Below are 12,663 nucleotides of genomic sequence, written 5' to 3'. Positions count from 1 at the left end.
GACCTTAGGGACTCAGGTGAGGAAGCTTGAAATGCAAGTGGTTCAGACTGGAGACACTGTAAAGAGGCAAGAAGCCTTGGCTAGAGAGGCAGCAGTTGAGAAAGCAAAACACCACGTAAATGCCATCATAGATGATGATTTATGGCAAGTGGTGAAGCATGAGAAGCTTGGAGAAGGAGACTTCGAAGTTGAAAGCTCCATGAGTTTCGGCGGATCACATTGGTGTCGACCGATGTCAATGGATACACATCGCTCGACATACTATGACGAAGATCGATCGACAGATTACTCTAAATATCGATCGACGTCATCTGCTGAATCGACTGCGGAGTGTAGTGCAGTTCGAATCATGACTCATGAGGAATTCACAGAAAAACATCCTCACCCACCCTCCCTTTTCTACGTCAAAATCGATCGACCGCATGAGCCAGCAGTCGACCGACAGAGAGAGAGACCGATATCGATCGACCCCCTCACCTCCCATCGATTGACGGGCACCTCTCACCTACCGAGTGCGGTTACCATCTTTTGATAATGACCGAATCAACGCACTCAGACCACCACCTAAACCTTTAGCAAACCCACCAGAACCTACAACCAACCCTTCAGTCACTACACCAGAGCCTATGCAAGTTTATGAGGCAACTGAAGGAAGAAAGTTAAGGAAAAGGAAAGATAAGATTCCTAAGAACCTTAAGAGGGAAGCTAATGAGAAGGAAATGGATGATTTCACTAAGAGATTCCTCAGAATCCCAGTGGAGAAACCTTTTGATGAAGTTTATTTCACACACCGGTTGTGGATGTTCTTTAGAGAGACTAAGGAGACTGAGGAGGACATTAGGAGAATGTTTCATCATGTCAGGGAAAGGATGAAACTAAGGATCACATTGAAGAAGAAGAGTGATCCTGGGAAGTTTGCAATACCATGTGTGGTGAATGGTATTGAATTTCCCCATGCACTTTGTGACACATGAGCATCAGTCAGCATACTACCTAAGGTTATGGCAGACCAACTGGGTCTTAAAATAGAGCCCTCATCAGAATCTTTCACCTTCGTGGACCTTTCAGAAAGAAGCTCAGGAGGCATCATAAGAGACCTTGAGGTACAGATTGGTAATGCCCTTGTCCCAGTAGATTTTCATGTCCTGGACATCAAGCTTAACTGGAACTCTTCACTTCTGCTTGGAAGAGCTTTCCTGGCTACAGTAGGAGCTGTATGTGACATGAACACCAGCAGATTGTGTCTGACACTGATAGATCCAGGCGTCCACTATGACCCAGTTCGAGTTGTGAGACAACAGGTCAACCTCGTGGAGCTTGGAAATGATCTTGGCTACATTGTAGCATGCCATTGTGGAGCAGAGTACGAAATATAGTACTCATAATCGATCAACACACACATTGCATCATCGATCGATTCCAATGAGTCACCGACGACCGATGAACACTATCCCACGTCGCTCGACGGGAAGCATCCGGTTGACCACTTCACGTTACCATATCAGTGTTATCCAAACTTTGCCTTTCAACAACCCAACAAAAGAGGACATGATGACTATTCCATAGGCAGTTGCGCAGACAGTGGATTTCATGAAAGTTTTGCAGTAAAGACTGTAATTCCTTCATCCAATGAGGATCCTACTGAGGAGTATGATGAGGATTACTGGAAGGAAAGAGCTATAGAGATTGCAATGCACGATGATAGATATTCAAGCCATTCCTTCAACAACACGTCTCCACCATCGATCGACAGAGTCTACTCAACATCGGTCGATACCCACCCTCATCCAGCAAAACGATCTTATGCATCGACCGATACCACCTCGTACATCGATCGATATTAAAGCTGCCGCCTTAAAAAAAGGAGAAAGGGAATATTCCAATCCCAAGTAGGTTTACCAACACCTATATAAGGAGTTTTGCACCCCAGATAACTTATCACGACACCGAAGCAGAAAAGATGAATGCTCTCACTAACCAATCAGAAGGAACATCAAGGAAGAGCATTCGATCCAAAAACCGTAATTCAGCAGACAAACGTCTACCATCGATCGATACTCCGGTATCAACATCGATCGATTCTCATTCTAAACCTAAACTTTCTTTATTTACTAAGAAGAATATGAGTATTGATTACGGTTTTCTAACTCCTGATGAATTTGGTATTTTCAGGGACCCAGATGGTCATGCAAGAGCTATGGATGGAAGGATTCTACAAGTATCCAGAGAGGACATAGCATACATTCTTCAGGTGGCCAATGGACCAGACAACTTGTTTATGCAGCAACGCAGCATTCTAGACAACATTTCAGCTGTTCCAGACGACTATCCAAGGGCTGACACAACAGAAATTGGTTCACACCAATCGTGCCGACCAGTTGGCCAAGCATCGATCGACAAGGTTGCTCCTACATCGTTCGACAGGGTAACACCAATGTCGCTCGACAAGGCACCTTCACCATCGATCGACAGACGTTACGAATTTGGACATCGCGCTTATGACATCTATGGAGCCAGAAAGTTCAGATGGGAACAGAAGGACGAATATGGTGTCTACAGAGATGAGTCTGGATATGCAAGGAGCATAGCTGGTGAAATGATCCCTGTTACCAAGGACAACATCAGAAAAATTCTGGAGAGAGCATCCCTATTTGAAGAGAGTCACTTATGTCTTCCAGAACATGCCACTTCTTTCACACCAACAAAACTGGCACCAAAGATCTACACCAAGGATGAGATTAATGAGATGGTGACTGGTATTTGTGGAGCTCAGGAAAAGCTAGGAGATGAACTCAAGACATTGGTAGATGACACTTATCAACCATTGGACAGAGGTTACAATGAGCTTTTCAGAAGTATGGCAGAGATGAGGACAGAGATTGAGAGTATAAAGCACAACCTTGAGAAAGAAGCTACGACATCACCATCGATCGACGCCAACAAAGCAACATCGATCGACGTCAAGCCACAGACATCCCAGATTCCTGCAGAACTGGAAAGTTTGGCAGAGAAGAAGGATGAATGGGAGATCACATACATCAACACAGAGATTTACGATGTATACAACCCTCTCAAAAACAACATGGACTGGTTAAGCACGAGAATTGATCTGCTACAACAAGATTTGGACACCATTCGCAAGAAGGATCCACAACCAGCCACATCGATCGATATCTGCACCATCACATCGATCCACAGCAAGTTCGCAGCCATGGAAGATAGTTTACAAACCTACGAGGATATGCACGACCGTTTCACCTCACCTATCATGCGATACTTGGACACCTTGTCTACACAGATGATGAATGTCCAGAGGGACATTGTCAAGCTTAATGATCAACATGATTTTCAGGAAGAAGGTTCAACATCGATCGATAGGTTCCGTAGGGCATCACTCGACGGCAAGAAACCTACAGAACATCTTCCCTACACAACAGCAAAAGTTGATCAGATCACATCAAAGCTTTACACAACTCTAGACACCATGGAGGAACGACTTGAGAAGCGGTGTGATGACATCTACTTTCCATTCGACGTCAGACTCAGTGGACTGGATAGCCAAGCAGAGTGGTTACAGAAGGAAGTCAAAGCCATTCAGAGGCAACTCGCATCTCAACACCAGATATCAGCATCGATCACCAGAAAACGCTCCAAATCGATCGACAGTAAGGCACCAACATCGACCGATAAACACTTGGTTGCATCGATCGATACCACGTCTACACCAGACGACGAGCAGCTGATACAAAACAAAATGGAGTCAATGCATGAGGAACTGAATGAGCTATCAGCATACGCTACGACAAGATAGTATGGCATCAGTTCAGCATTGAAAACATCCTAGAAAGGCTACAGAACATCTCAAATGCAATAGAAAAGATGGATGAGAGATGGACCAAAAATGATGAGGCCACAAGAAGTTTCATTGCAGCTTGGTCCAGAATGTGCAGAGATGAGGTGGATGCTTGTTTCCCAACAAGTAGCTGTCTTACCACCAATTTGCTACATACCTCCACAGTCAAGCTAAATGACTATAACAAAGCGCTGAGTGGGAGGCAACCCACTAATAGGTAACTTTAATTGGTTTTCTTAGTTACTAGTATTTACTTTCGTTTTCATTCTTTCAGATTTATTACAAGACCCAAGTAGGATGATTACCAACATATCGACCGTGGACGAGACGTCGACATCGATCGACCTACAATCACATACGACGATCGATGCATACCGATGCACATCGATCGATTCCCACTCAAGTCAGGTTTATCTTCCTAACTTGTTACATTGAGTACTTATGATTTATTTCCACCATAACTCCGACTGTGTTACACTGGGACAGTGTAATTTAAGTCTGGGGGGAGGTTTACTGATATTATTTATTCTGATTCTTATAAAAGGATTTGAATAAAGTTATGCTTAGCTATGTGAAAGGGACTATGATCTTATTATTGATTTATACTTGAATGTCTAACCACTCTTTAGCACAATTCTAGATTTATTGATTGCAGATAGTACTAAAGATGCTAAAGTGGATCAACCTGTCAACTATACACACTTGCCTCGATTGTTTGAAGGAACCAAAGCTGACCTCCAACATTAAACCTGACATAATCGCTTGTCTTGGGGCTTGGTATACATGGGATCGGATTCTTCAGACAAGTCTGGAAGGTAACACCTTGTGTAGATTCATTTATCACATTTCTTCTCTCTATTTTCGACCCTAGAGTAGTTAGTGATATTATCTAAAAAAAAAAAAATCTGAAATTTATTACTTAATTAGGACTTAGGATCTAGTTAGGAGGAGTCTGAACAGGACTTGGTGGCTAAAACCATTAAGGCTTGATTCATAAAGATTCCAATAAAAGAATTCGAATGGGATTTGGAGGCGGCAATCTTCAAGGCTCGCTTTACAAAGAATTCTTGGATATAGGTCAAACAGAAGTGAACAGGGCTTGGTGGCAACCACCATTAAGTATTGATTCATGGAAGCCTGTCCAATCTTGGTCACTGATCCTGCAATGGAAGCAGACTTTGACTCAAGAGAGAAATTAGAGAGAGAGAAATTAGGAACTAACTTTTACCTGCAGTTCCAGATACTTGTCTGAAAATCCTTGCATCCTGTGATCGACACTCCCAAGGTAAAGCATGCACTTTTATATTTATGCTAAGAAATGAGGTTAGTAGAGGGGAATGTCAGACATGATTTGCTGAATTGTAGACTAGATGAATTTGGTTGCTAAGCTAGGATATTGCATAATGTGCCTTTGTTATTAGAACTTTTTAGATGTGGTTTGCGAAATTGTAGAGGTGATGATTTCTATGTTTTAAATCTGTGAATCCCTGCTGTTTTCAAACCTCTTTCAGAGAGACTGCCTGTTTGTTTTGCTTGAGGACAAGCAAAAGGGTAAGTCTGGGGGAGTTGATATACCATGGATTTGACTCATTTTCATCCATGGTATATAAGTGTTTTACTATATATATATTATATATTCTACCCTATTAGGTATGTTTTCAGGTTCAGCAGTATCTTGGTGTAAAGTGATGATTATGGAGCATTTAGGAGCTTAAAAGAGATTTCATTCGAGCTGACCATTAGAGGTCGATACGAAGAAGAAGCAATCGTTCGATGCACATCCAGTGTCGTCGATCGATACAGAAGAGAAGCCTCGACGATTGAAAATTATGATCGATTGATGTACATCATGTACCATCGATCGATGTCGAGACGCGAGATGCGCGACTTGGTTCCAGCCGACTTTAAACCCAAGGCTTCACCAAATTACAAGATTACCCCTGACGAGCTTTTAACCTAATAGTTATATACTTGCCTAAGTGTTAGGAGGCAAAGAGCGGGAGCCACCATTGTATTCTTACTTTCAGCGAGAGAGAGAGAGTTTTAGGAGAGAAAATCATAGAGAGATTTGTGATTGGAACTCCATTGATTCATCTATTCTATTTTATGCAGTTTTTATCTATATTTTGTGTCATGAATTGCTTAGCTATGTCTGAGTAGTTTACTTGTTAGATTCAGGGTTCAAATAGGTTAGAGGGATTAGCCCCAACTATAGATTTGCTGAGTTGTGATATTCATTGATTGATTGTTCTTAATGCTTGTTTTAGCCTTGCTAACTAGAACATGAACCTAGGAATTTGCATGTGTCAAGCATCCTTGATCATCATGTCCTGAATCTAATATGTCATGTCAGGACTGCTAGAGAGAGCTAACCGCTGATCTAGGAGACTAGTGAGCATTATCAACCAGCGCCTAGGGCTTAGCTAGAAGCTATCGATCGATATTGTCTTTTGACAATCGATCGATGTTGTGAAAGGTGTATCGATCGATATCCATATAGGATCATCGATCGACACTTTCTTGTGATCAAAAGACGACAGTTGAGATTCAAGATCTAGTTAGTTAACCAGTGAAACATTGCAATCGCTGATCACTGTGATTAAGGAGTTGAGCCCTAATATATCATGCATGCAACTGTTAGGCATCTATAGGATTATAATCTCTAATACCTGAATAGAAACCATGCATCTAATATCTTCCAATAAAGTTACACCCCCAATCATCTTGTTAGTCGAGCAATAGACTTGCTCAATTAGGATTGCTATTTACTTTTAAACCATAAAACAACAAACACCTAGAATTAATAACCTGACTAGATTTAATAGGTTTCCTAGCTCCTTGTGGATTCGATCCCTAAGTACTGCAACTGGACCTCTTATTTGAGAGAGTAATCCACTCCTTAGGGTAATTTGAGTGGTATCAATCTTATGCTAGGAATGGTATGGTCAAGATCGGTTCGTAAGGGTGATGCCTAATACACCTGCTGCAATTGGTGAGGCAGCTTCAGGTAGTTTTTCTGAGTCCCTGTTTGTGATTTATTACTATCAAATGCTTACTGATGATGAACATTATGTCTTGCGTAAAATAGTAATGAGCCTTGGAACAACGGCAGCGGAAGAAGACGGAGCACTTGTTGCTAAGTTGTTTGGCTATGTGGGGAAGATGTTCAAAGCTGATGAGAAAATGTTTGATGCTGTCACTGGTCTCAGGTACGTCACGGTTTCTGAATGTCTTAAGTTGTTCAAGTCACGAATCAAGCATTCATGTACCCAACTGAATATTTTCAATCTTGTTACAGTGGAAGTGGACCAGCGTACATATTCTTAGCCATTGAAGCTTTAGCTGATGAAGGAGTAGCTGCTGGTTTACCCCGAGAACTCGCACTCGGTTTAGCTTCACAGACGGTCAGTCAACTGACCTATTGGTCCCCTACAGCTTCTTTAACCTTTTCTTCTGCTTGTCTTAATGTTTTGAAAACTAGAAAGAGAAGACTGAGCTGTGTGTGTGTCTATGGCAGGTTCTTGGAGGTGCAACAATGGTGAGCAAAAGGGGAAGCATCCGGGTGTGTTGAAAGATGATGTTACTTCACCAGGCGGGACTTCAATAGTCGGAGTTCATGAACTGGAGAAAGGTTCTTGGAGCTGCAACAATGGTGAGAAAAACGGATAATTTATTTTTTTAAGAACCCTCGGTTAAGATACCTTCATTGGACCACTCAAAATGGAAATCTCTTAACAAAAGTTCTTAGGTTACAATTATTACTAAAAAAATCATTAAGAACCCCATTAGGGGTTTTAGGGTTAATCATGCTCTAAGAGAATGTTTATTGCAGGTCTCTTAGGTTGGGTGTCTTAGTGTAATATAAGATACGGTCTCTTAGCTTTTAACTAAAAAAGCTAAGAAACGTCTCTTATATCTCTTATTTAAGAGACGTCTCTTAGGGCATGATTATTGGTGGGACTAATTTCTAAGTCCTTAGATTAGTTTAATATTATTTTTGATGTTAAGAGAAAAAGTTAAGGACAATGCTAAAAGTTAGGATTATTGGTAGGACTTTTAGATATCTCTTAGTTATTAAAGTATATATTTTTAATAAGTAATGACATTTTAAAGATAAATTTAAAATAAAACATTTAACATTAAAATATAAAACATGAGAAAATTACAAACTTGAAAAAAAAAACAAGGAAAAAAATTACAAACATTAAAAAAAAAAAAGCAAACTAACATTTTATTGAATTCATAGAAACTTAAACATTCTAGATATTCGGGAAATGTCCAAAATTAGCCCATATATTTTCAATCAAATCTTCTTTTAATTGTTGATGGCCTTGTGTATTCCAAACTTCTGCTCGACGTCCCATTGTAGTACCGAGATTTGTAGTCCGTTTGACTACAAAAGTGGGATCCACATCTTCTCCTTGTAGAAATTCTGAAGCGTTAGTGTATGAATCTCGTTCATCTTCGACAATCATATTATGGAGTATGATACATGCTCTCATAATATTTCCTATTTTGTTTTTATCCCATAAATTAGATAGATTGCTAACAACCGCGAATCTAGCTTGGAGGACTTCAAAGGCACGCTCAACATCTTTTCGGACGGCTTCTTGGTGTTTAGCAAATAAACAATGTTTTGGACCTTGTGGGAGTCGGATAGATTGAATAAAAGTAGCCCATTTCGGATAAATACCATCGGCGAGATAGTAAGCCAAATGGTACTCCCTTCCGTTAACATGGTAATTGACTTCCGGAGCGTTTCCGTTAATTATTTCATCAAAAACAGGTGATCGATCAAGAATATTAAGATCGTTCATAGTACCTGGAGCTCCAAAAAACGCGTGCCATATCCAGAGGTCGTACGAAGCTACCGCCTCCAACACAATTGTGGGTTTTCCGGTTCCTCGTGAATACATTCCTTTCCAAGCGGCTGGGCAATTCTTCCACTCCCAATGCATACAGTCGATGCTTCCTACCATTCCTGAAAATCCACGTTGTTCTCCAATATATAGTAGTCTTTCCAGATCCTCCGGTGTTGGACGTCTTAGGTTTTGATAGCCAAACAAGTGGATTATTCCGGCGGTAAAATGGTGCAAACATTTTCTAGCTGTTGTTTCACCTAGTCGGACATATTCGTCAACGGTATCAGCCCCACCACCATACGCCAATTGGCGAATTGCTGCGGTACATTTTTGGAGCGGAGATAGACTAGACCGTCCGGCTGCATCTTCTCTTGGTTGAAAATACTCAAATTCTTGGGAGAGACGATGGACAATACCCAAGAACAATGACTTGTTCATTCGAAACCGTCTCCGGAATATATTGTGCGGGAATGTTGGAGTTTCGCTAAAATAATCATTCCAAAGCTTCTTGTGACCGTCTTCTCGGTTTCTCTCAATAAAAATATGTTTTTTCGCTCTTTTGGTTCGGGAATAATATCTGGGATTTCTAAAAATTCTTCAAACATAGATTCGAATTCAGCATCATCATCTTTGTGGTAGTGATAATGGGAAGATGATGCCATTGTGAAATAAAAAAAACAAAGGTTTTGAATGAGATAAGTAGAGAGGAGAAGTATGTTTTTAACGAGAAGTGGATATATATAATTGTGAAGTTGGTTTCTCTTATTTATAGGAAAAAGAAGATCATACTCTTTGATTGTTTCTTATTAGCCTTGTGACCCTTTACTACAACTTGTGACCCTTTAACTTTATTTCTTGTCACAATACACTCACGAGCACACTTAAGTTTTGGTGTTATATTCAATCACAAGACCGTCACTCACGAGCACACTTGACAATACAAGTACTCGCACACTTGACATGACAAAATTAAGACAATACATAAGACATTCACATAAATATAAAGAGTTCCAATAGTCATAACAAATTATAGCTTAGATCAATGATCAATTCATCAAAAACATAAGTCATTATACAGATTACATAAACATGATCAATGATCAATTCATCATAAACAGATTACATAAAGATGAGGACAATACCTATTACAATAATGACAATGGCCATAACCGCAACAAAGTAATCAAAGCTAGACCTTGATTTATTCTTTGCCAACTCAAACACAAGGTTCTCTAGCCTAACCAGCTTCTGCTCAGTCTCGTAGTCACTCAAGAAGTTCAGAGAATATACCTTTTCGGCTAACTGAAGTGTGTGTCTATCCCTGGCTCTCATCTCCTCCATTGCAGCCTCATCCCACCATTTCCAAACATGGCACTCTCCATCATCAACGTTAGAACATGTGTAGTATCTTCTACCTGGATCGGTTCTACTCTACGATGTAGCTAGCTGGGGTTGACTACCACAGTAGCATGTCTGTGGAAAACCGAATTCAACCTCAGGCTGCGGAGGGTACAAAATCTCCTCACCGTTCACGTAACTTAGCTCTGCCTGGTCTTACGAATCAGCGCTTCAATTTCGCTGTCACTTTCCGCCTCATCCCCACCAAACTCCTCAGATTGGGAAGGTTGGGTGTAGCTGTAGTCAAGACCCATGTTTGATGAAACCTGTAAAAAATAACAAGGGTAATATTAGAGAGTTAATTAATAAAGAAGGACATTCATTTTAATTAGCCAACGACCAAGTTCAACAACCACGAAGCACATACATTCATAGATTAACCAACATAAAGATAGAAGTACATTAAAAACATAGAGGATCTTGTTCTTGCGACATTAAAAACATAGAGGAGCTCGTAACCAAAGCAGTACATTAAAACATAGAAAGCTAGGCATAAATTAAAGACACTTAAGGAGGTGGTTTATGCGACACTAGAAAGCTATATATACTCGGCTAGTAGCTTGTTTTTGGCAACTTCTTCAGCCTCACTGAGTGGTTCTTTTTTGGCAAGTAAAGTGTCTAGTATGGCAAGCTTGGAGAGTTTTTCTTTCCTCGCGAGATCCTCCTGCCTCATTTCCCAAACGCTTGTATAATCAGCAACCGACTTCCCCTGACCATTACTTCTTTTAGCTTTTGCAGCCTTGACACCTTCAGGCCGGATCTCATGGTCAGTAACACTGGTGGAAGACAGTTGGGAACCTGTTTCACTGCTTTTCCTCTTTGAACTTCCACAAGCTTTAGTGGTGTTGAGGCTAAGCCATTTCTGTTCATGCCTCAACACACACCAAGCATGCTCAAGTGTAAATTTCGATTCCTGATCAGAGTAGAAGATGTCATGGGCCACCTCCAGAACATCGTTATCATTCTGACCACTACTAATTTGCCTCTCTGCAGCCGCATATGCACCACAAAACTTGTTAGTTTGATCATTGATCTTGTGCCACCTCTGCTTATAATGGAGATGTTCCCTACTTTGACGACCATCTCTTCTAAGTAGTGCCGCTAAGAAATAATCTCCTACTCGTTGCCAGAAGGTCCCAGACTTTTGGTTATTGCCAACTATAGTATCCTTAGATGTGTTTAACCAGGCACTGATTAGAAGCTCGTCATCCGCTGGGGTCCATTTGTGTCTCTTCCCACGCTCCACGGGTATGTCTGTAGGTGGAGTTGGAGCCTCACATTGTTGAGAACTGAATTGAGGGATTTCTGAAGATCCAGAATGAAAACTCTCATAAGGAGAGTTTTCATGGAGAACACTTTCATGTTGACTGTGAAGAAGGCCCATATAACCAGAGGACTGGCTATACGGATTCATAGCAGTAAGAAGAGAGAAGGGACCCGAGAAGAGAAGAGAAAGAAGATGATGGTGAAAAAATTATCTCCTACAAGCTCGGTTTAATAGGTGAAACTATAATTAACACAACCATAATGACCTAACTACCAAAGTACATCTCAGTTAATACACATTACACAACCAACTTTGCAAGTGCATTAAGTAACTGTTAATGATGACATTCACATAATAGATGGTCTCAATCAAACTAGCCTTTCATTTCAAACATGGCAAACTAGCAATATAGGTACACAAACTAGCATAGTTCATTAGCCTTTCATTTCAAACATGGCAAACTAGCAATAAGGGTATACAAACTAGCATAGTTCATTACAGAAACAAATGTCCAAGTCTAGACGATTTGGTTGCAAACAAACTAGAGAGTTATTTCAAGAATACAAACTAGATTACTATCATGTCATTATACGAACAAGATTACTTTGAGAGTTGAAGAGAAAGTCAATTACCTTCAACTTTGGACGAAATGATTGTTATTCTTAGGGTTGTTTCCTTTCCCGGTAATTGCAGACGAACCACACCTAACAAAACACTCAGATTCAAACGAAAAAAATAAATCAATTTCATCAAATTAGTATTGATTTCCGAAACACATGTTGAATACTTTCATCAAAAAAGCACACTCTCTCACACTCTCACAGACTAGAAAGCCGATTGTAGATTTTTAAAATCCCTAATTCTACAACGCGATGTGAATCCTAATACATGCAAAGACTAAATACGGAGGAGGAACACCTACCCTCTTCAACTTCGAATCGATGAATACGCTGTTGAGTCGAGAGAGAACCATCGAGAGTCGAGAGAGAACCGTCGAATGTCGAGAGAGAACCATCGAATGTCGAGAGAGAACCGTCGAATGTCGAGAGATCGGGAGAGAAGAGGAGAGATCGAGAGAGAAGAGAGAACCGTCGAATGTCGAGAGATCGGGAGAGAAGAGGAGAGATCGAGAGAGAAGAGGAGAGATCGAGAGATCGGGAGAGAAGAGGAGAGATCGAGAGAGAAGAGGAAAATGTTTCTCGTTCCCAAATCGATTTTGCCCTACCTTTTTTTTCGGTCATTCGCGACACGGCACGTGTCTCCTTAGGACGCCACCGAAAAAT

General features: G+C 40.7%; 2 protein-coding genes across 2 annotated transcripts; one reads left to right on the top strand and one right to left on the bottom strand.

The window, feature by feature from the left end:
* The first annotated feature begins 4,571 nt into the window (after window positions 1-4,571).
* On the top strand, window positions 4,572-7,596 carry LOC111206752 (pyrroline-5-carboxylate reductase-like). The gene is made up of 5 exons (XM_022704072.2): window positions 4,572-4,668; window positions 6,788-6,860; window positions 6,942-7,062; window positions 7,152-7,257; window positions 7,371-7,596. Exons 2-5 carry the CDS (start codon window positions 6,821-6,823, stop codon window positions 7,422-7,424), a joined length of 321 nt encoding a protein of 106 aa, XP_022559793.1. The 5' UTR covers window positions 4,572-4,668; window positions 6,788-6,820; the 3' UTR covers window positions 7,425-7,596.
* A 3,055-nt stretch (window positions 7,597-10,651) lies between these two features.
* LOC111206907 (glutathione S-transferase T3-like) lies at window positions 10,652-11,527 on the bottom strand. The gene has a single exon (XM_022704360.1). It carries the CDS (start codon window positions 11,525-11,527, stop codon window positions 10,652-10,654), a length of 876 nt encoding a protein of 291 aa, XP_022560081.1.
* Window positions 11,528-12,663: the final 1,136 nt, after the last annotated feature.

Source organism: Brassica napus, chromosome C6, assembly GCF_020379485.1.
Source record: "Brassica napus cultivar Da-Ae chromosome C6, Da-Ae, whole genome shotgun sequence".
Taxonomy (NCBI): Eukaryota; Viridiplantae; Streptophyta; class Magnoliopsida; order Brassicales; family Brassicaceae; genus Brassica; species Brassica napus.
The sequence above is the reverse complement of the archived record's forward strand: the minus strand, read 5'-3'. Positions and strand labels throughout refer to the sequence as shown.